Source organism: Gymnoscopelus microlampas (assembly GCF_963454915.1).
Source record: "Gymnoscopelus microlampas genome assembly, chromosome: 9".
NCBI classification, from domain to species: Eukaryota; Metazoa; Chordata; class Actinopteri; order Myctophiformes; family Myctophidae; genus Gymnoscopelus; species Gymnoscopelus microlampas.
Genome location: NC_139946.1, coordinates 26,077,966 through 26,099,229, shown reverse-complemented (window position 1 = coordinate 26,099,229; position 21,264 = coordinate 26,077,966). Strand labels below are relative to the sequence as shown.

General features: G+C 41.9%; 2 protein-coding genes across 4 annotated transcripts in view; both read right to left on the bottom strand.

The window, feature by feature from the left end:
• Nucleotides 1–1,179: 1,179 nt before the first annotated feature.
• Nucleotides 1,180–12,350, bottom strand: rabggta (Rab geranylgeranyltransferase subunit alpha). 3 transcript variants are annotated; one of them, XM_084066715.1, is made up of 17 exons: nucleotides 12,241–12,350; nucleotides 11,193–11,231; nucleotides 10,322–10,432; nucleotides 9,725–9,849; nucleotides 9,205–9,392; nucleotides 8,712–8,969; nucleotides 8,430–8,513; nucleotides 8,027–8,109; nucleotides 7,345–7,440; nucleotides 6,256–6,361; nucleotides 5,830–5,881; nucleotides 5,617–5,705; nucleotides 5,297–5,385; nucleotides 5,099–5,215; nucleotides 4,804–4,917; nucleotides 4,576–4,663; nucleotides 1,180–2,360 (listed from the first exon to the last, which is right to left on the bottom strand). In XM_084066715.1, exons 2-17 carry the CDS (start codon nucleotides 11,193–11,195, stop codon nucleotides 2,212–2,214), a joined length of 1,752 nt encoding a protein of 583 aa, XP_083922841.1. In that variant the 5' UTR covers nucleotides 11,196–11,231; nucleotides 12,241–12,350; the 3' UTR covers nucleotides 1,180–2,211. The 3 variants fall into 3 exon arrangements, with proteins under 3 accessions (XP_083922841.1, XP_083922842.1, XP_083922843.1); XM_084066716.1 differs by having other exon boundaries at nucleotides 7,345–7,437; XM_084066717.1 differs by having other exon boundaries at nucleotides 7,345–7,434.
• Nucleotides 12,351–12,378: 28 nt separating this feature from the next.
• Nucleotides 12,379–21,264, bottom strand: part of LOC311051481 (GTPase IMAP family member 8-like) — a gene marked incomplete at both ends in the record, with an annotated part of 10,348 nt that continues 1,462 nt past the window's right edge. The window contains 6 exons of the mRNA XM_084066060.1: nucleotides 12,379–12,409; nucleotides 17,149–17,290; nucleotides 17,484–17,609; nucleotides 18,060–18,947; nucleotides 19,801–20,499; nucleotides 20,824–21,264. The exon at nucleotides 20,824–21,264 is cut by the window's right edge and continues 264 nt beyond it. Of these exons, the coding sequence (XP_083922186.1) occupies nucleotides 12,379–12,409; nucleotides 17,149–17,290; nucleotides 17,484–17,609; nucleotides 18,060–18,947; nucleotides 19,801–20,499; nucleotides 20,824–21,264 (2,327 nt within the window). The remainder of the gene's footprint in view (nucleotides 12,410–17,148; nucleotides 17,291–17,483; nucleotides 17,610–18,059; nucleotides 18,948–19,800; nucleotides 20,500–20,823) is intronic.

Here is a 21,264-nt window from a genome sequence, read left to right as displayed (position 1 = left end):
AATTGCGGGTTTTGGTCGGTTAATTGACTTTTTTGGGGGGGTTTTGTAACTTTATTTCGGTTAATTCGGTTGTTCAGTGGTGATCTGAACCAGGCGATCTGATTTTGAAAAATATTTTTTTTTTTTTAACTTTTTTTTTTTCTTTTTTTTTTGACCAGCACCCAGTGGGTGCTCCTCACCCACAGTGGGTGCTTTAGCCCCCGGGCACCCACGGTTTCGGCGCCCTTGCACCTTGTCACCTACAGTATGGTGTCCCTCAAGGAGCAGTTCTCGGCCCCAGCCTGTTCACCTACATACTCCACCTTGGCCGTGACATCAGCTGGCATGGAATGTCATGCTACTATGCAGATGATGACACACCTAAAAACCGGCCCAACACCCTCCACAGCTTCCTCAGGACTAACCACCTGACCTGTCTTGAGGAGATAAGGGACTGGATGACACAACATCCCACAACTAAACAGCTCCAAAACTAAGGTCCTGTTGGTTGGCACCCTAGTCTCATAACCCATATCTCATCATTCATTTGTGACAAATGACAAATGCTTCTTGTCAGTTTGCTATGGAACCTGAACATGCCTTGACCTCAAAGTTACACAGGGGTCAAAGGTCAAAGGCTGAATGCCAGAGAGATGGACAATAATGCTGAGGTTATCATTTCAGCTCAGACAACACTTAAAAGCCAGTTGTCACAAATGGGGAGACAGTTCATAAATATTTGAGGGGATGTTCAAGTTGCCTGAGGGATAGAACTAGAGCCCGAGTGACACCAGGTGGATCTGATGCTGATCCCAATTTTGGAGTCCAAGCCTACCGATTACAGATGAGATGGCTGATATCTCATATTCTTTAGTTTGTTACTAAATCTTGCAATTAATTTGAAAAACTTTGATAAGTTTCTATTTGAGAACATTTAACAATTAACCAATATACAAGCTCACAAAGTGTTGAGCTTGAACATGGACTGTTGGAAAACTTTGGAAAAGTTACACCTATGGCATGCCCAAAATAGGGATGCCAGGTTGAAAGGGGTTAAACATCAGGGCACATCGGCTGCATAATTGCCAACAACCATATCATCAAAAAAGTCAAATAATGTAATAATATATTGGTTGGGTTCTAGATAGAACATCTAAATGTTTATTAATCCTATTTCACAGAAACACAAAGGAGACTTGATGGGAGGCAGTGACACAATGTGTGCTGTTTTATTATGGGATCAGTGCCTTACTGTGCAACCATAGTGTTATATTGTAAATGCTTTACACAACAAAAATAAAGAAAAAACTATACGAACTACACAATGCTCTGACAATTATCTAACATATCTCCAGTTTTAACTTATCTCCAGATCAACCGTTTTGCTTTTTGAAGCTTACTAGAAGCAGTACAGTGGCAGTGATGCCCTCCTATAGATGTGCATTTCGTATCAGGGTTTCTGTGTACATGCATTTTGGTGTATCGTGTTGTGCACCACATCTGTATGCCCACGCTAATAAACTAACCGATGTATCAGAGTATGATGCGCTCGTAAATCAAACCGGTAAACAGACAAGTTACGCGAACACACCCACGGACATGAGCGCACACATTCATACTTCATGTTTGGACTTTGGTGAGGGTGGTTTTAAGCACTTAAAACCCTACTACAATACTGTACTTCGTTGACCTCGGTCCCCCAGGGGTCTATACTTTGTCTCCTCCCTTTTTTTCACAACAAATCTATTTATTGAAATTTGGCAATCTACAAGCTCACAACATGATGTGTTGTGAGTTTGTATATCTTATATTTTTGCTATTTATTGACATACCCAGAAAAAGGACACTAGGGTCCATGTGATCGCAACATGATGTGTTGTGAGCTTGTAGATCTGATATTTTTGCTATATATTATGACATGCCCAGAAAAGGGACGCTAGGGTCCATGTGATTTAGTGAGGTCTTTGACAGTAAGCTCCCGTGTAGCAGGCATTACATTCTCTCAACATTATGCTCCCATGTAGCAGGCATTAAACTCTCTCTGGTCGGGCATTACTCAGATTCTCCAAACAAGTGAAGTGGAATAAATAGTTGCTGCAGAGTCACAAGACACTTGAAAAAGAAGAAAAAAAACAGCCACTTGTTCTTCACAGATATCATTGCCCAGAGACACAGATCAAAAACAAACAGATGAATACTGAAGGCAGTGCTGCCCCCTGCCTGCCGTCCACGTCAGAGCAGGAGGTCGGTGACCGAGGGCAGCAGCTCGGCCAGCTCTGATTGGATGTTGGCAGTCTGAGTGATGGGGTTGCCACGGAGATCGAGGCGTGTCAGCTTGGGGCAGGAAGCCAGGGGCTGCAGGTCAGCCAGCTTGGATATTTCTGTATGCTTGAGTTAATTCATAAAAACAACTTTTGTTTAAAGATGTATTTTAGGCAGTGCCAGGAAAGAAAATCTCATAATTGAAAATGTTTGTTAGGCCAAGTCCCTATACTATACCATTGGCACAATATGTAGAATTACGATGTTTTGGTTTTATCGTTCTTAATGTACATTCTTGCAACACAGCTAACCAGTTGTAGAAATCTCAGATTTAGGCTTTAACCTTTGCTTTTATTAAAAAATCAAGAACATTATGGTTTATAAAAGATGCTTCTGAAAATATTTTCTATTGGTAGTCTGACCGATTCAAATACACTTTAATCTTAAAATAAAATATCTATTATTACAGTAGGGCTTGACTGTCCCAGCCACAAGGTGCAGAGCAGCAGTGTTAAAAGTTGTTGGCCTCTATGGAATCCAAATGACTGAAATTAGTCGAGGCGACTGAGAACTTAAATCCATGCACTCCGTAAAGTGCCTTGGGTCGGATTCGAAGCGGGATCAGCTGCAAGAAGGACTCATGATATGCACTCTTAAGCCTAGTTCAGACCAAAAGACTTGCAACATAATTCCCACACTGCAACATTGTCAAACTGGACAGTCACTGTTACAAAGAGAGGCATTTTGGATCCCCTTTCTGAGTTCCCAAAAGGTCTAAATGAAGAGTTGATGTTAAATAGTTGCGAACGCAGCGGAAGGAGGCGTGCCGAAGGCGTTCGCTTCCCGCATTTGCGCGTCTTACTTGTTTTCTATAAATTAATCTAGTGTTGTGGTCTATTGTGTGATCTGACACTTATTGAGACATAGTCAGAGTTTTTGTATTATAGATGTCATTTAATAATGAGACACAGCTAATTGGTTTTAATTGTGCATGAGTTACCTATGTCACTTCCACCTGTATGTAATCGGTAACAGGCGAAGGCCTGCGTGCCGATTGCCGAAACGCGAATGTTTGGTTGACTGCTGCTGCGGATCATCATTATTAAAAAAAGACTCCTAAGAAGACTTCTACAGAGAGTGCGGATTGTTTCTTTCCTTTACAAACTGGACAGTCCACACCAAATATCTGAGACACATTGCCATTTCCACAGCTACGGCTCTTTCCACATCACGTCAAACTCAACTTTGATTTTGGAAGAGCATCCCTGCGGGATATGGGAATGTAACAGTTGCGAGAGCAACAGATAAACAGGAGAAAAATCATAATAATGGCTGTGACGTATACATTCTGAAAGCTGATGCTTGCGATTCAAATATCATGAGACTCAATCAGCCGACCGGCTGACCGGCCTTCAGCCAACCTGGGACAGGATAATTCTGGTATTGCTGTGAGTTTTCTCTGTATTTGTTATGTGGTCTCTGAAATCAATATTGGATGTAAAATGGATGTAAATTGTAAAATGTACACATTTTATAGCGATTACCCTGTTTTCAACATATCAGCATACAGAGAACAGCCTTCTACTCCTATGCACTCATTTACTATTCTATTATGGTCTGTCCACGCAGCTGACGGCCAACATCTGATCCTGATGACAGCCTCACATGACATTACTATGCATCGTGATCAATCAATCACTTCATACTGTCTGCTGAGAAATGACATCGTTATAAGCCGGGTCTGAACGTGCCTCAAGGGCTCTATTGCACTTCTCTCTTCTCTCTAAACTGCTCCATGTGTACACTCTCAAGGCCAGTCCACACCAATGCAATGAGTCGCAACTTGCAACCAGTTGCAAGAAATTGCAGCGGTCTGGGCAGACCAGTTGTAGACCAGTGCCATTTGGGGATAATGGTTGCAAGTAGGTGCAGTTGCAAGGACTTGCGTTGGTGTGGACTGGCCTTCAGAGTTACACGTAAGGGTCCATTTGAAACCCTCTCAAGGAACCCAGAGGGTCCGTGGACCCCAGTTTGGGAACCACCAGAAATTAACTACTGTACAGTATATAATTCATCGCATGAGGAATAAAAATGACATACAGTATAGCTATAATAGCTGGTCTACAAGCTCAGCGCAAAGTGTTGTAAGCTGGTAGATCAGCTATTTGAGTTGTTGTTTTTTTATTGCAATTTTGAGCAAATGTTTTAGCAACTCACAAATGCTAAATATAGAGACACCAAGGTTTATTTGGATAAAAGGTATTGATTTGTGGGGAGGGGGGGTCCTATTGGGTAAAAAGGCCAAAGAATATGAGATTTTAATTTAAAGGATACTGTTGTTTTTTAACACAACTTCCTCCAGTCTGGGCATGTGATACAATCCATCTAACTCCTGTATGGAGTTATTATCAGCCTCCAGCACCTGAAAGGAAGACACATTTGTTATCCGATTTATTGCCCAAGACAATAAATCAATAATAATAATCTATTGACCACAATGAAAGATGAACAAGATAAGAAATGAGCTGCCTGAATTCTATGTGTGGTGTGTAGCTTATTTACCTCCAGGCACTGTAGCATGGCGAACTGAGGAGGCAGCCTCTGGAGCTGATTGGAGGACAGATTAATATGGGTAACCAATAGCAGCTGGTCCAGGTGGCATAAGGTAGTGAGGTTCTGTCATAAATGAGACAAATCATATTTATTATTATTATTATATATACAAGAATTCCCATTTCTGTATACATGATACATCACTAAACCAAGTATTAGTTTGCTAAAATTGAGTTCATATTTGTGTGTCAATCGATTAACAAAATAATCGTTTCACCACTATTTGCCATAATTACGAACTAACCTTGTCGGAGATGCTGAAGACACGTACTTCGGCGTACTCCATTTTGAGAATGGTGTTTTCTATCATGAACTTACTGCAGAGGTCACCGTAGTAGGCAGAGCGCATGGAATCCACTTCCTGAGGGAAAAGGCAAAAGGGCTGGGTGGGCTTTCTGCACCAGCACAACGAACGAGTGCACTTTTACCAGACAGTACTTACTTTGAGCGTTTGAAAGTGAGCCAGGGTCTCTTTCTCATACCCCAGCGGGTCCAGCGCCCTCATCAAGAGGATGATTGTCAACAGGCACCCTGCCAAGGAGAGGACAGAGAGAGAGAGAGAGAGAGAGAGTTGTTCAAAGGCGACATCATCAAGGGGGACTGACGGGATCCGTTTATATGGTTTCACTGGACAACTGTGCTCTCTAAATGCATTTCCGTTCGTGTGTGTGTACGTCTGTAGTTCACGTATATCGAGAACCGTCCGACTTCAAACACGTCATTTGATTAAATCAAATCAAATGACTACAGTAGTGTACTTACATTTATTGAGAGGTTCCAGCTCCTGGAGTTGATTACAAGACTGCAGCTCAGACTGTAAGACAGAGGTCTTTTCCACTGACAGTTCACTCCTGCAAATAAAGAAAATCCACACACACACACACAGAATTCTCATTTCTTCAGCAAAGTATATGACCTGCATTCACCAGACAAACACATGCACGCACACACACACACACACACACACTCACGTACCTGAAAAGTTCCTGGTCAGTGGCGGAATCCCGACACCAGCTTTCAGTTTTACCTGGGGACGTTAACTCATTAAAACCGGGAAAGCGCCATTTTAGATTTTAGCTATACGTATATATATATAGCAACATACGTTTTTCAGAAAACTCATAGGATTTAGAACGGTGGTTTAGAACAGTGGTTCTAAAAAATAGCAGATATACAAGCTCACAGCATGTCACTTCATGCCACGCTGCAAGCTTTGAAACATTTTCAGATGGGTGTCCGCGGCCAAATTCATATCAGTTTGAGAACTACTGATTTAGAAGGTGTTTGTGGAATCGGCCTCAGGTCTTAAAGGGTTAAGAGCATTGAAGATAATGCTAGTGGGATTGTACCGTATTATGAATCAGGACAATAAGTACACAACATACAGATGGTATACATCACCTGTGTAGAGAGCACAGTCTCGATGTGTATGTTTCTCAGTCCAGTGTACAGTTAGGTTATGTTCATTGCAGATGTCACTGATGGTCCCAGGGGGAAGATCACAGATCTGAGGCCAGGTTAAGGTTTATGAATCAAAAGACATGCACTGGTCCAAAACCAGTGGTCGAAAAAGTACTCAGTTTTGTTACTTAGGTAAAAGTATCAATACTGCAATGTAGAAATACTCTGTTACAAGTAAAAGTCAGGAATTAAAAAGTATTGGTAGTATTGGTATTGGTATCAAAATGTACGTAAAGTACCAAAAGTAGAAAGTACTCATTGTGAAGAACGTCCCATTTAAAGTTTTCAAATGTATAAAATATATAACAATATTTGGAAGATAGCAGATAGGTAACTTAAGTTTTCAAATAATTGTAGTGGAGTAAAAGTATAATATTTGCCTCTGAGATGTAGTGGAGTAGAAGTAAAAGTACTGAAAATTGATAATACTCCAGTAAAGTAAAAATACCTCAAAATTGTACTTAGGTACAGTACTTGAGAAAATGTATTTAGTTACTTTACACTAAACCAGCCTGCTATACTCACACCGTGCACTGCGAGGTTGAAAAAAAGAAAAACAACAGTACAATACACAATGCATTTCTAACCGGAGAGGTTTTCCGAAAAGGACAATGTTTGCCAATTCGCATCAATCAATCAGCATTGAATAATCTAGTATTATCTTTCTCCATCTCACTCTCCACTGTTACACATGCCATAGGTAGAGATATTTTTACAGTATGTGGCATGCGAAGAATGATTAAACAAAGAAAGGTAATAACTAACAGAATGTAGCTTGTACAGTATCGTGGGCCTCATGTTTGAAGGCGACAAGCATTTTGTTTTTGTTGGACACATGTCCAAATGCTGTCAGCACAGCAACATGTCAGAGACAGTTGCTGTCAGCACAGAGACAGTTGTCAGCACAGAGACAGTGACTGAACTGAGCCAGAAGATTTTTATTAAGTTCAAACCGTTAAGACTGTTATAAGTGACATAACTCTTAACTACTAAAACCTGTCAGCCTCGTGTGATAAAAGCAAAGGATACCCAGACAGGGCTGTGCTTGAAGCGAGGATGGACACTCCTCCATTCCACTCTCTGGGGCTTGCCGTCCAGAACCAGCATCAGCCCCGCCGACTGCTGCTGGGTAAGAACAAAGACACGGACGGGAGGAGGTGAAGCGAATGTAGGTCACAGTTGAGGGGATGCACACAGTAAAATCCTCAGCGTACATTTAACACTGGGATTGTACAAAATATTATATGGTTACATTTGTACAATCCCGGAGAATCTGAATAAACTTTATTGCCACATCACAGGTTTGCAGGCGTAAAGAAGTAGGTGAAATCCATTTTTTTTCTCCAAGTGCGCTCCATCTTGTTTGTTTGCAAGAAGGGAGAGGACAGAGTAAGAGCAGGAAAGAAGAAAACACAAAATAGAAACAGGTCAAATAATCAAAAGGATATAAACATATACGTACAGATAGCACACAGTATGTAGTAGCAGGTATGTACATGATATTCAGAACATTAGCATCACATGCAGGTGATGCAGATGAGCTCCCTCACTAAAAGGTATTCTGGTAAACTGGGAAAGGCATTTGGGGGAAAAAAAGAGGTACAGATAGATAAATGAACACTGAGGATTGTACAGTGTACAGTACATACAGTATAAATAAACCAGACTGAGAGACCTCCTTTTTATTGAGAACAAATAGAGAAGTACCCACATTGACGGGCCTGGAGAAAGCCACGGCCACACTCTCCTCTTCGCGGCTGACATGCACGCAGCTTATCATCTCCTCGCGCTCCGCTGCGAGACGGAGGAAACAGAGACAAGAACCAGCATGATGCCACAGTGTGGGTTAAAGCAGGCGTTCCCAAACGTGTTCAGCTCGAGGCGTACAAAAATACATTATGATTTTTTGGGGGGGAAAAAATGCAAGAAAAGATTATTGGATATTTACTTAAAAATAGTTGTTTGGTAAACACTGAGTTAAAGGAATGGAGGGATGCTATTAAAATGCTGGCACACACTGACATGGATACGGAAATTGGGTGTGTTGTTACTTGCACAAAGAATGCACGCACGCACACACGCATGCGCACGTGCACACACACACACACACACACCTCTGCCCAGCAGCCACCGGTAGTAGAACCAGGCACTCTGGTCGTTGGGGTCGGTGAAGAAGGCGTTCTGTACAAGCTCATATTCTGGACAGAGAAAAGAAAAGAAAAACATTGGATATAACTGTATAATGGGACTGCAACTGTGTGAGTGTTATTGATTGAGTAAATAAATGACAATAAATAGTATATTATTATTGACCATCAAAGATCGACACTTTCAGACAGTGCTTCGGGTGGTGCAGTTTTGTGTCGTGTTCATTTTTTTCAATCAAACGATCGTACCCTTTAACAGCTGCTCCTCGCAGACGCGGTGGGAGTGGGTTTGCGGGGAGGGCGGCGGCGAGGCGTGGGGCGTCTGACGGCAGGGCTCAGGGGGCTCAGGGGACTCCGGGTGGAGCAGGGGCAGCAGGGTGCTGCGGTAGTGCCAGCTGGAGTAGTTGGAGAAGTTGGAGCCTATGAGGCGATCGGTGAACTGCAGCTCCTGGTCCACGGGCACGCCGGACATCTTGACCACCATCCTCCGATAGTCCCAGCAGTGAACTATGGCGAGAGAACATGGTACGATATGAGGGGCAGCCTACTATAGCTCCATGTCTAAATTAACCACATGAAACCTGCTATTATATAAACTATTTTGGGCAAATGTTCTAAAAACAACTAAACGCCACAGTTAATGTGCTTTACTTCACCTGGTGTCCAGGTCTAACTAGTACCTGATCAAGAGATCAGGTAGACAAACTACATCTCCTTTCAATCCACCACCACCACCACTCACAGTTGCGGTCGTCCTGACTGAGGCAGAGGTCGCACAGGCTCAGCTCCCTGGCCCAGTTGGGTCGAGGCAGGCGGGTGGACACCCAGCCCCGGTGGTGCCAGCTGCCGTAAGACTTGGGGTTCACCTTCAGACAGGACTCCAGAAAAGACAGCTCAGTCTCATAGACCTTCTGCACCTCATCCTCCTCCCTGAAACAATGAAGACAAAATTAGATCATCATTGTGAAATTTATTCCAGTCATCCGGAAACATTTTATCCCAATTTTTTTTTTTTTACAGATTTTTTTTAATTTAACCACTTTCAACCTGATGTCCCTATTTTGGGCATGTCATTATAGGAGAAAAGGGCCGATCTACAAGCTCACGTGTCACATCATGATGCAGTGTGAGCTTGTGAATGCCACACCATTGCAAGTTTAAAATGGGGCTTAAGTGGTTGAAGTTAAGCCAACAGAAAGACAAAACTAATGTTTAGGAGAATAAGAATATCTAGAGAATAATTCCAGGGGTTCTAATCTAACCTGACGGTCTCCAGATGCATTAAGATCTCTCTCCTGTAGTTCCACAGGGTGGCAAAGTCAGGATTGGAGGACAGCATCTGCTGGGTCAGCTGAAGACCCTCGTCATCCAGGATACCCTCCTTCCTCTAATATACCCAATTGAGGAATGAGGAAGACAAGAAAAGACATTTAGACAGCAGGAAAAACTTTGTATGGGTTTAAGGGGAAAACACATTTAAAATAGATAATGGTTTGCATTATGGGAAGCTATATAAAGGACAAATTCTGTCCTTATGAAGGAAATTAAACCAGTACATTCTGTCGTATTCATTAACGGCACTTATTTTAACGAATAAAAGATTATTTTAACAAATCTGTATGGTAGAGTATGTCAATGCAATATAACTAATACATCTGCAGTGGTCTGACTACTGTTCCACTGAGTCGTTTTAGACCCTGGTGTCCAGTAGGATGGTTGGTTGACAAGTAGCACTTTATGAGTGCATAAGCTCCATATCTCCCCTGGCCAAGGGAGGATTCCCTCTCCGTTGAGCCGCGGTAGATGTTTTGGAGACCCGGGTTCAAATCATGAGTAGGACACAAAACTTAAAAATTTACCTTAGAAAAACAGGCATCTCTTGCAGCCACATAGATCTTTAATTTCTTCTCTCGTTCTTTCTTCTTCTCCTCCTCTTGCTGAGCGGTGGATTTGATTTTCACTCGACCGTGCTGTTGGGGAGAGAGAGGGTGAAGTTACAGGTTACAGTTCACTATTGCACTGTAGTAACAGTGTCGCTGTCGGGCAGAAACCCTGTATCTCCAACTTTTTATATTTATCAAATAAATGAATGCACTACTCGGTCGTACAAGAGTGTCACGCAAAACTTCAGCTATTAGCATGAAGTTCAGCTATTTTCACTATTTTAGAAACATTTTAGTGAAAGTGTGTCTATGGGTTTTATAAACTTTTAAACAATGAAAAGTACTGTATTAACAAGCGCTTGTGACTAAATAATAACTACATTGGAGCCCATCGGTATTTTCCATTTTCTGAAAAGTAACTCTTTTGGACATGCAGTGGCTTATTGTCTGCATTGGCTGAGAACAAGGGTGTCTAAGCTAGACACCTGGGAGATGGATTGCTGAGGTGGAGTGCAGCACCACCTACCATCAGCTCAAAGTACTTACAGCACGTCTTAGTTACCCAAGTCGTGCTACTCATACACTGAGTTGGAAGTGCTCAGGATCAACCCCAGAACCTTGTGGCCCAAAGGGCGAATGCTCTACCGACTGAGCTACGTTACATATCAATGCACAATGTTATAAAATGACTGCCATGTACATGTGCAAAGAGTAGGGGTGGGACGAGACAAGTAACTCACGATACGATTCTGTGACGATATTTGGCTTATGATAACGATGGCATCACGATACAGAATATCTGAAATTTCATTTACGATACATCACAAACAGAATATGAGTCTCTTACCATCTTTTTGGGGTGGGATTAGGACACTTCTGGAGAAATCTACAGAAACAGATAGGACATGAATATGACAAAACAGGTACATGACATTACATTACAGTCATTTAGCAGACGCTTTTATCCAAAGCGACTTACAATAAGTGCATTCAACATAGGTAGGGAACGAAAACTACTAATCACCAGAAGTCTGAAGTGCATTTTCTGCAAAAACAAGCAACCAAGAGTATACCTAAAGCTAAGGTAAAAGTGCAATATATCAGCTACCTACTTTCTTAAACAGATAGGACATGAAGCTTACGGATTGCACCTTTAAATGAACACTGAGCATTTTACTGTGTAGGCCTACATTGATGGTGTAGTCACAGTCCATGGCATGGCAGCTCTTTTTGGTTAAAACATAAAATCTCTATATTCTGATAGTATAATCATTTCTATATATTGTTTGTTCAGTAAGGGGTCTCCCCATCTATCCAGCTCTTTAATGAAAAGAAAATACATTTTCAAATGGGTTGCCTAGCCCTGCCATGCCATTTCATCCAATTAGGAGAGAGTACCCATTTATCAGCTTCAGTTTTATAGTGTTCCAATACCAATTACTGTATGTCGGATCATTTCTCTGTGTCATTTCACTTGTTTATCCTGTATTATCGGATACTAATTTGATCCAATCATTATGTGTTCTCTCTACTGAGTGTATTCTGTATGTGTTCTCTGTACTGATTGGATCAAATTAGTATCCCAACCTTAAAATGACATTTCTGTTTCCAAAGAGCTGGAGAGCTGAACAAACACTCTATAGCAATTATCAGAATATAGAGCTAAATAACACTTATCTGAACAAAAAGAAAATCACTTACGGTATCTTTAACATATTTAATGTTCTTATATTCAATGTTCACCAACACAACCCCCACAGCCATTTACACAGCACTGGGCTGGGCTCTCAGTTCATTCACAACAACATTTAGCTTTAATAATAACAGTAACGTTAGCGTGCGTCCAATATAGAAACATTAAATCAATTCAAATGTATGAACGTAGGGTTACTTACACAAATTCACACAGCTGAATTGTCTCCGTTTACTTTGTGTTTTATTTGGTAATACGGTTAGATTTGTCTGTGTCACTCTAATCAATTCAACTACAATTTCTCTATTTCCGTCTCACAAAACCAACGTCATCAAGTGGTTCAGAAGGCCAGGATGGTGTTCTGACGCCATCTAGTGGACAAAGTAGCAAACAACAGAAGTTAAAACTGACGGACTTTGAGGTAATAATGAACACAATGTGGCATGTGGGGGGTTGATTTTTTGGGGAATTCACAACAAGTCATTCAAATGAATTGGTTCAGACAATTCATTAATAACCCATCGTTTTTCTGGCATGGTTTATCCTAAATTATATATTTTCCAAAACTGGTGGACTGGAGTTTCTTTTATTGTGCAATTCATTTATAATACATTCCAATCAAATTGTCACCCTTTAAGCTTTTGGCCTGATCTCTCATTTTCAAACATAATTTCTCTCCTCATAGGAGCTTGTAGATCTGCTATTTTCACTACTTCTTTAACAGTTGTTTTCTAATGTATGGAATTTCTTTGATTTTTATTTTAATTTTATATGTATGAAAGTATTTTGAAAAAAACATTGTATTTATCTTTGTATTCTTGAACATTTTTGCTTTTTTATCTTTTTAAATAATAATAATCAAAAACAAACTGTATAGCCTAGGAACAAAAATAATAAAGGGATATTTAAAATGTAAAAGTGGTCCATGACCCATTGACCCAAGCTTGGGTCCCACCCACTGTTTGGGAAACTCAAATGCAACCTTGAATTCAAATACTAATGAGGGGTAAATTCACATGGTCACTTACTCACACTGTCAACATATCTTTAGGATGCCTGTACATTTCTTCAGAGATTCAACCTGTGGGTCAGGGCCCAAGAGGATATTGCGAGTGTGCTTACAAATAATTGGCAAATAATTAATGATAATATAACATTAATATAAAAACATTAATGCAAAAAAAGAGTTTTCATAGTGATACCAATTAACAAGAACTTCATATACACTAAGTTGGTTCCATTGATCCAAGCTGGAACACAGTCAATTGATTGATCATTAAAATAAGCATGCTGTGTTAAGTGGTCAGATGGGTGGGCCGTGAACGCGTTCAAGATTTTCAAGTGGGCCCTGAACCAGAAAAGGTTGGGAACCACTGCTATGTATTGTATTTGATTTAATCTTTAATTATGTGTAATAAAAAATATTCATTTCATTTATTTATTTATTTAAAACATATAAAAATAAATGAGAAAAGACAAAGGAAAATATAGCTGCAAGCAGCGATAATACGGGGCCAGGTAATGAAGAGAGAAAAAAGAAAGAAGCAATGATAAGTAATATGCACAATAAGCCATTGAAACATAGAATACTGAACTTGAGAGAAAGAAGACCATGCAATTAACATGAGGATTTTAAACCTTCACTAACCCTAACCTCAGTAAAACAACGCCTAAGCCTATCCTCAAGACACACTATGTGTTATCCGAATAATGCCAAATTATGATCACCTCAATACATAGTCGTGGAGAGGGATCGAACCAGCAACCTACGGACTCCAAGACTGCCTTTCTTCTCATTGAGCTAGATATATGGCCTCCCTGATAGTGTCTGTTGATATTTATAACTATTTCCGTTCATTTTGAACCAGGCCTCTGTGTCCCGAAAGACTCTAGATCACTGGTTCACAAACCATTTACCAATAAAGGCATTTTTGTGTCTCCTCAGAACGAAAACTAGTGAAAGTAGCCGATCTACAAGCTCACAAAACGTTGCTATCTGAAAAGTTGTGAGGTTGTAGATCGGCTATTTTCAAAATGAAGTATATCATACATTAAAAGAGAGACAAACTATAAGTAATATGCACAATAAGCCATTGAAGACTGAGCTTAAGGTCATGTTTTTTGCAATGCCACCTCACCGAGAGAGAGAGAGAGAGAGAGAGGGGGGGGGGGGGGGGGGGGGGATAGATTGAAGAGAGATGGAAGCAGATTGGATTGATTGGACATCTCAACCTATTGCCATTAGCAGGAATCAAACCCTCAACCTTCGGATTGACATGCTGCAACACTACCTATAGTGCTATATCTTTGTCCAGGCTGAGGTTGTCTGTTGAAGATAAAAGTGAACCAGTGAAAGCAGCCGATCTACAAGCTCAGAAACACATTGCTATCTGAAAAGTTTTGAGATTGTAGATCGGCTATTTTCAGAATGAAGTATGTCATACATTGCAAAAACATAACCTCGCAAATAAGCATTTCATGTTATCTTTATCAATTGCATATGTGTTCATTGATACAGTCTTGTTGTTTGCAATGCACTTTAAATGAAGTCTGCACCAAGTGAGACTTGAACTGGCTACCTTGTTGTTGTGAGACATTCACTTAAGCGGGAAGCCATTGGACCAACAGACCTGATCTAGTGAAAACGGAGGTCAGACAGATGATACCATTTCACGCAAATAGCTGAAAAATCCTGGGTTTAAGTGTTTTTCAAACTGCTCAAAATTGCGGACAATCTAAGGGCGGAGCTTACTGGTAAAAGTGATACATGTGTTCCTCATGAGTCAAGGCACATGTGTAAGCAGGTTTAATGGCTGTCGGCCAAACGAGGCATGACTTTTGCCTGTTTAAAGTTTGCATTTTCAAAAAATTGCTATAGCGCCCCCCTTTGGCCAATTGGAGTGAGATTGGTTTCAGTGATATTTGGAATGACTCTCTACATTACTGCAACGTTTCAAAGAAATGTGAGTCTTGCATGTATGTGTTAGGGGCAGATGAATCATTTTCATAAAACTGCAATAGTTAAAATCTATTTCCTCCTGGGATTTTTGAGTAATCTGCACGAAACATTTTACACATGAACTTAGGACCTTTGCCGACAAAACAAAAGCGGCGGATTTTCCATAAGTGAAAAAATGCAGAAGTTATGAGCCAATGGCTGTTTTTCATATAATTCAAAATGGTGGGCGATCTAAAGGTCAGAGGTCAAAAGTCAGACCACGAAAGTTGTCGGGCATGAAGAGACGCATGTCTGTATCGAAGTTTCATGGTTGTAGGTCAAACAGGGCATGAGTTGTACCTGTTCAAAGTTGGCCCCTGAGGCCGGGGCCCCTGAGACTCTGGCCCCGTAATAAAGAGAAACATATATATGTTAATAAAATCAGTGCCAAAATGGAGTCGGAAGAAGTTTTGTAAAAACATATCCGGTCCTATCCCTTCTTTTGTGTGTATCTGTAAGAGACAGACAGATAAACACACTACTATACAGAATGTCATACAATCAGCTTACAGGTTACTGGTATGAAGAGTGAAAAATATGTACAAGAGAAGAAAAAGAATGGGGGGGGGGGTAGGGCGGTAGGTTAAGGGGGGCCATTTTTGAATTGCAGCCTCCTGAAGGTGTATCTTTAGGGCAGTTTTGAAAGTGAGTAGGGTTTTACACTCCTTTACTCCTTTTGGTAGGGCATTCCACATTTTTTATGAATAGCACGAGAACGAGTTCATTCCCTTTGTTGAGCCAAATCTGGGTTGAACATGATTCGTGGAGCTGCCTCTGGTGTTATGATCGTGGACTTCATTAACATTTTGGAAGTATTTTGACAAATACAGGGGGATCCCAATGTTGTGGTGTATCTTGAAGACAAGGCCCATAGCAAGTTGCTGTAGTGAGACTAGCCATGCTGTACAGCTTGGAAACGGTGGCACCGACAAAAAGACAGGAGACAGAGCTGGAGGTGACAGAACTATGGACACTATGATTCTCATTAGGAGTGACAAGGAGGGACATGATCACAAATGACTACATATTAGAGGATCAGCCCATTTTAGATGGTTTGGGGATAAAGCAAGAGAAGTGAGGTTTGAACATGTGCAGACTGAGACTGCAGAGGAGGGATGAGGGGTACATTGGGAGTAGGATGCTGAAGATGGAGCTGCCAGGCAAGAAGAGAAGAGGAAGGCCAAAGATTAGGTTTATGGATGCGGTGAGAGAGGACATGCTGGTGGCTGGAGTGTCATCAATAGCATAAAGCAGACTGTGAGCATGTAAGCAGTAAGCTTGTCTTACAATTTCTCAGTTTAATGGTAATAAACACAATGGACCGAGTAGTTGCATTTATTTATTTATTCAGCAATTAACTTCATATTGCAATGGGAAAAGATTGGTGCATGTACGTATAATGTCCAGATGTATATTTTCAAGTAACATGGCTGATATATAGTTGGCTATGTAGACTTATACATTTAATGCTGTTGAATATTCTGAGTGCACGTTAAGTGCACATTGGTTTAAAACCAGTTTAAAAGGTAAAAGGGTGAATTAAATGTTTAGTGAAAAAGACTGAGTAAATGTGTGTCTGGTTTTATAGTACTTTAATAGCATCTCATGCTTATGTTAATATGTTCCCTTCCCTTCCCTTCCCTTCCCTTCCCTTCCCTTCCCTTCCCTTCCCTTCCCTTCCCTCCTATCGGTGCCAATTCTTGTTGTGTCATGTGTGTGGTACACAAGTACAAACAATAAAGTGCTAATTGTACTCATTAGTGAGTTGCCAGTGTTTTCAAAGTTTCTTTGACCAAGGCACACCAAAGGGCAATGGGCAAGTCAAAAGGAACACTAGGCACTGGTATACAGCAAAAATAGCATTTTAGAGTACATAATTACGCTCTGCATTGGGAAATGATTGTGCACAAAGTACCGATATAGTAAATCAGAAGATAATTCAGAACTATTTGTATAGTTGTATATTGCTGCTACAATAATATGAGCTTGGCACACCTGGACTTGTCTCACGGGTCACACCACGGCTGAGAACCAATGCTCTAGGCAAACTGTCACATTTGACCTCAGAACAACAAAACTTCTTCAGTCAAAACACTAGGTCTACGTTTTGACCTAGTGGTTGGTTTGTCTGCGGGTGGCTGCAGTCCAATGATTGTCGACAGTCGACGCTGTTGTAGGACTGCTGGCTTTGGTGTGTCCTGCTGGCCGGCTGGCTCTGGTGTGTCCTGCAGAGATCCACGGCTGCCTTCAATCACTGTAAATAAACCAAAGCACACAGACACAGTAATGACTTTTGTGTCATTTCATAGTCATGAATGCTACAAATTAACATGTGTTCTTGAGCCTGATTTGGAGTTTGTCGTCCGACAGTGTCCACGCTGAAAATACTAAGTAGCTAATCAACAAGAAGACAACATATCACGTTGAATAAATTAGGCATTACTTACTAGTACTGAGCGTTTGCATCTCTTTGTCCAAACTTTCAATTTCCTCAGCAATTCTCTTCTCTATGCCTTCTTCTTCTTTTTTCTTTCCACCCATATTCTGACCAATTGCTTTGGCCATGTCAACAACTGCAAACAGATCATCAACATGAATGATTAAAAACAGTTGAATTCACATGAAAAAGATACTGGGCTTGGAGTCCATAATATTATGTACAATGATTATGATTTTAGAGCTGGAGTTTTAAGTACTGGAACTATTATATAATATAAATGCTGGTTTATGCCATTAACTTTTCTGTAAGACCTGTGAAAATGGGGTCTTTAACCACTTAAACCCCATATACTTCAATGACCGGAGTCCCCAAGGGGTCTATACTTGGCCCCCTCCTTTCTCCCTCTACACCACATCTCTTTACAAAAAATAGCAGATTTACAACTTCACAAAGTATTGGGTTGTGATGCGTTGTGAGCTTGTAGATCTGCTATTATTCTTGTGTGTTCACCTATTATGACATACCCAGAATCGGGACACTAGGGGCATTATGTTTATTTAGCATGAAAACCACCTCCACTCACTGGACATTCTCCGCCTTTCTCCTCCTCCTCCGGTTGTGGACATTTTCCGATTAGTGGGCTTTTCTCCTCCCCGCACCTGAAGAGTGGGCAGGGTTTCCCCTCCCCTGATCTGAAGAGTGGACAGGTTTTCTCCTCTGCTGATTTCGTTTTGCAGATCGACGAGCGTTCGCCTGAATCCTGCCATCAGCTCCAGCGACTTCTTCCTATACTTCTGCTCCAGACGTTGCGTCGTCTCTTCCTGTCTGTTCACCTCCTTCCCTCTGAACTTCTCCTCAAGCCTCTGGTTGGCATCGTTCATGTCAGGCTTGAACGGCCGGCTGCCACTCACTGTCACCATCTCCTTTATCAGCTCAAACAGCCTGGTCACCTGGGCCTCGTCTGTCGTTTTCGTGTTGTCGAGGACGTGGTACCGGTGCTGACACTTCTCCACCAGCCACTGCAGGGAGGAGCCCTCCCTCTCTATGTATTCCTCCACTGGTATGTCCGCCAGCACGTCTCCGTAAGTGAACAGCACCAGCGTGTGAATCCAGACACTGTCATCGAACAGGCCCATGTGTTCCTCCACGGCCCTCCGATGAGCCTCTGTGAACGCCACGTCCAAGGGAACGACCAGCAGAAAGGCGTGGACTCCTAGAGGACTGAGAGACACAGCTCGGACGATCTCTCTGTTCATGTCTTGAGTGCACTGTGAAGGATCCGTCCACCAGCCAGGGGTGTCGATCACAGTTACGAGTTGACCGCCGACTAGTGACGTCTTCTCCTGGCAGCACTCGCTTTTATGTGTGGCAAAGACACACCTGCCCAGGAGGATGTTTCCTGTTGCACTCTTTCCCGCTGTTTTGGGGCCTAGCATCACTACCCTGATATCCTGTAGCTCATTTCTGGATCCTGAGAAGAGAAGAACACTGGGCCATTATATACTGAAAAACACTTGCTGTGCATGCTGTAGCTACTTGAAACCAAACAGTGAGATGTTACATTATTTCTATGTTTAATTTCTAATTATATTAAAGGAACACTTATATTTAAAGGATAATTTTGGACTAAGTTTTTCATACCTTTTCTATGATGTTATGATATCTTAGGATGAATGGTACAGTAGAAAAATGTCATAACTCCATCCCACAGCTTAAAACGTGCGCGGATAGGCCTTGCATTAGATCGCATATTTTAACAGCTTTTTAAAAAAAACATTTTTTAGATCTGACGTTCATAGTGACAGAACACTATGCAAAAAAAAAGAAAAAAAAAGAAAGAAAGATTGAAATCTCGAGATTTCAATCTCGTCTAGCGAGACTTCTGTTTATTTTTGTTTTTTTTGGACAGTGTTCTGTCACTATGAACGTCAGATCACAAAAAAAAAAAGGTAAGAAAAACTTAGTCCAAAATTCTCCTTTAAGGAACACTTGGTGTACGTGGTACCTTTTCTGTCTGTTCACCGTGTCTCAAATGATGAATGTGGACTCCTCGACCAGTTACCTGCCGATTATGTCATTGGCGGGGATTTCAAGCTTAGACTTTTTTCTTTTATTTTTGGCGTTCTATTTGAGAACGTCTGTTGTGTCTATTAACTTGAATTCCTCAAGCTAACCACAGGCCACCTCTGAGACACGGAACCAGAATAACCACCATCTCTAATTGACCATCATAGATGAACATAAGGTTGAACATGTGTAAATGTGTTTGTTTTCAAATTCTTTTAACAGTAAAGTAACATTTCCAAAGTAATGCTAAACCTTACTGTTGCGATTCTCTCTTTCTGCACTGACTTTAGCCTCCCGCAGTTTCACCCCTTCCTCCACTGCCTTTCTTTTGTCCTCCATGCTCAGGTAGATCTTCTTATCTGGCACAAAAGGGATTCTGCCGTTCATAGCAAGCATTTCGTGGATTTTCGCCAGCAACTCTAGGACCTGGGTGCCATCATGTGTATTCTTGTTGTCAATGACGTGGTATCTGTTGCCACATTTCTCCACCACGGCCCGCAGGTCTCCTCCTTCCCCTTCAATGTGCTCCTCTATGGTCTTGGCTCCCAGCCAGTCACCTCTGGTGAAAACCACCAAGGCGTACCTCCACATGTGTTCACCGAGCAGCTCCAGGTGTGCCACCGTCACCTCTCTGTACTTGCTGTCAAATGACGCGTCTGCGTCGATCACCAGTAGGAAGGCATGGGGCCCGGGGCGACACTTGAACAAGCTGGTTGTGACTTCCTGTTTGATCAGTCCAGGGGTGTCGTGGACCGAAAAGTCTTTCCACCAGCCCGGTGTGTCCACCAGCATCACAGCGGTTTGGTTGACATAACCCTGGTGGACCACCGAGCGTGTCGTTCTCTTCCCGTCGTTCTGCTCTTTGATTCCCAGGATGGTGTTCCCTACCGAGGTCTTCCCGACATGTCGGCTTCCCAGCAGAACCAGTCTGAGCTCTGGGAGTTTACTCGGGGCCTCTGTTGGCAAATTAGACAAAACATAGTGATGCAGAATTCAGAAACCCATGTCAAGATGAATGTTCATTATTGGGAGTGAAAATAAAAGTTGAATGTGTATTATTGGGATCAGTGATGATGAATATTAAGCCTAGCTCAGGGCAAAGATTTGTGACAAGATGACACTTTTAAGCCCGATTTGCATTTCATCGTAAGATATTTTCACACGCTGACAACAGCACGTGTCAACGATCTAGAAGCTGAGCGTGTAGACCGGCTGTTCTGGGCGTCGGAGCATTTTAGTACGGCCTAGGCCTAGGCCTTGCCTGCATATCTATTTCTTACCTGGAATCTGTAAACTCTGCTCCTGGGCCCTCTGCAATCTCTTTGCTGCTCTTTGGGCTGCTTCCCGTTGCTTGACTTCAATCATCAGAAAGAGAGGCTCGTCTACCTCATAGTAACCACCATTCTGCCACACCATCTCATCTATCATCCCCAGTAGTGAGGTGACCTGGGACACGTTGCTTTTGTCCTTGTTGTTGAAGACATGGTACCTGTGCCTACATTCCTCCACTAACCAAAACAACTCCTGCCCCCCACTCTCCAGGTGCCGCTCGATGATCATGCCCTCGAGGGAGTCTCCACGCGTGAACAGCAGCATTGTGTTCGCCCAAACCCTCTCCCCCAAGAGTTTCATGTGCTCTTCCAGGGTTTTCCTCTGCGCCTTGGTGAACGGCGTGTCGATGGGAACGACGACGAGGAAAGCGTGCGGGCCGGGCAGACACC

Bases quoted from the DNA above. Each gene is read 5' to 3' on its own strand.
- rabggta (XM_084066715.1), bottom strand. The intron at 8,514-8,711 runs GTACGATCGTTT...TTCTCTGTCCAG, and splicing joins CGAGGAGCAGCTGTTAAAGG to AATATGAGCTTGTACAGAAC. The intron at 5,706-5,829 runs GTACGTGAGTGT...CTTTATTTGCAG, and splicing joins ACTGACCAGGAACTTTTCAG to GAGTGAACTGTCAGTGGAAA.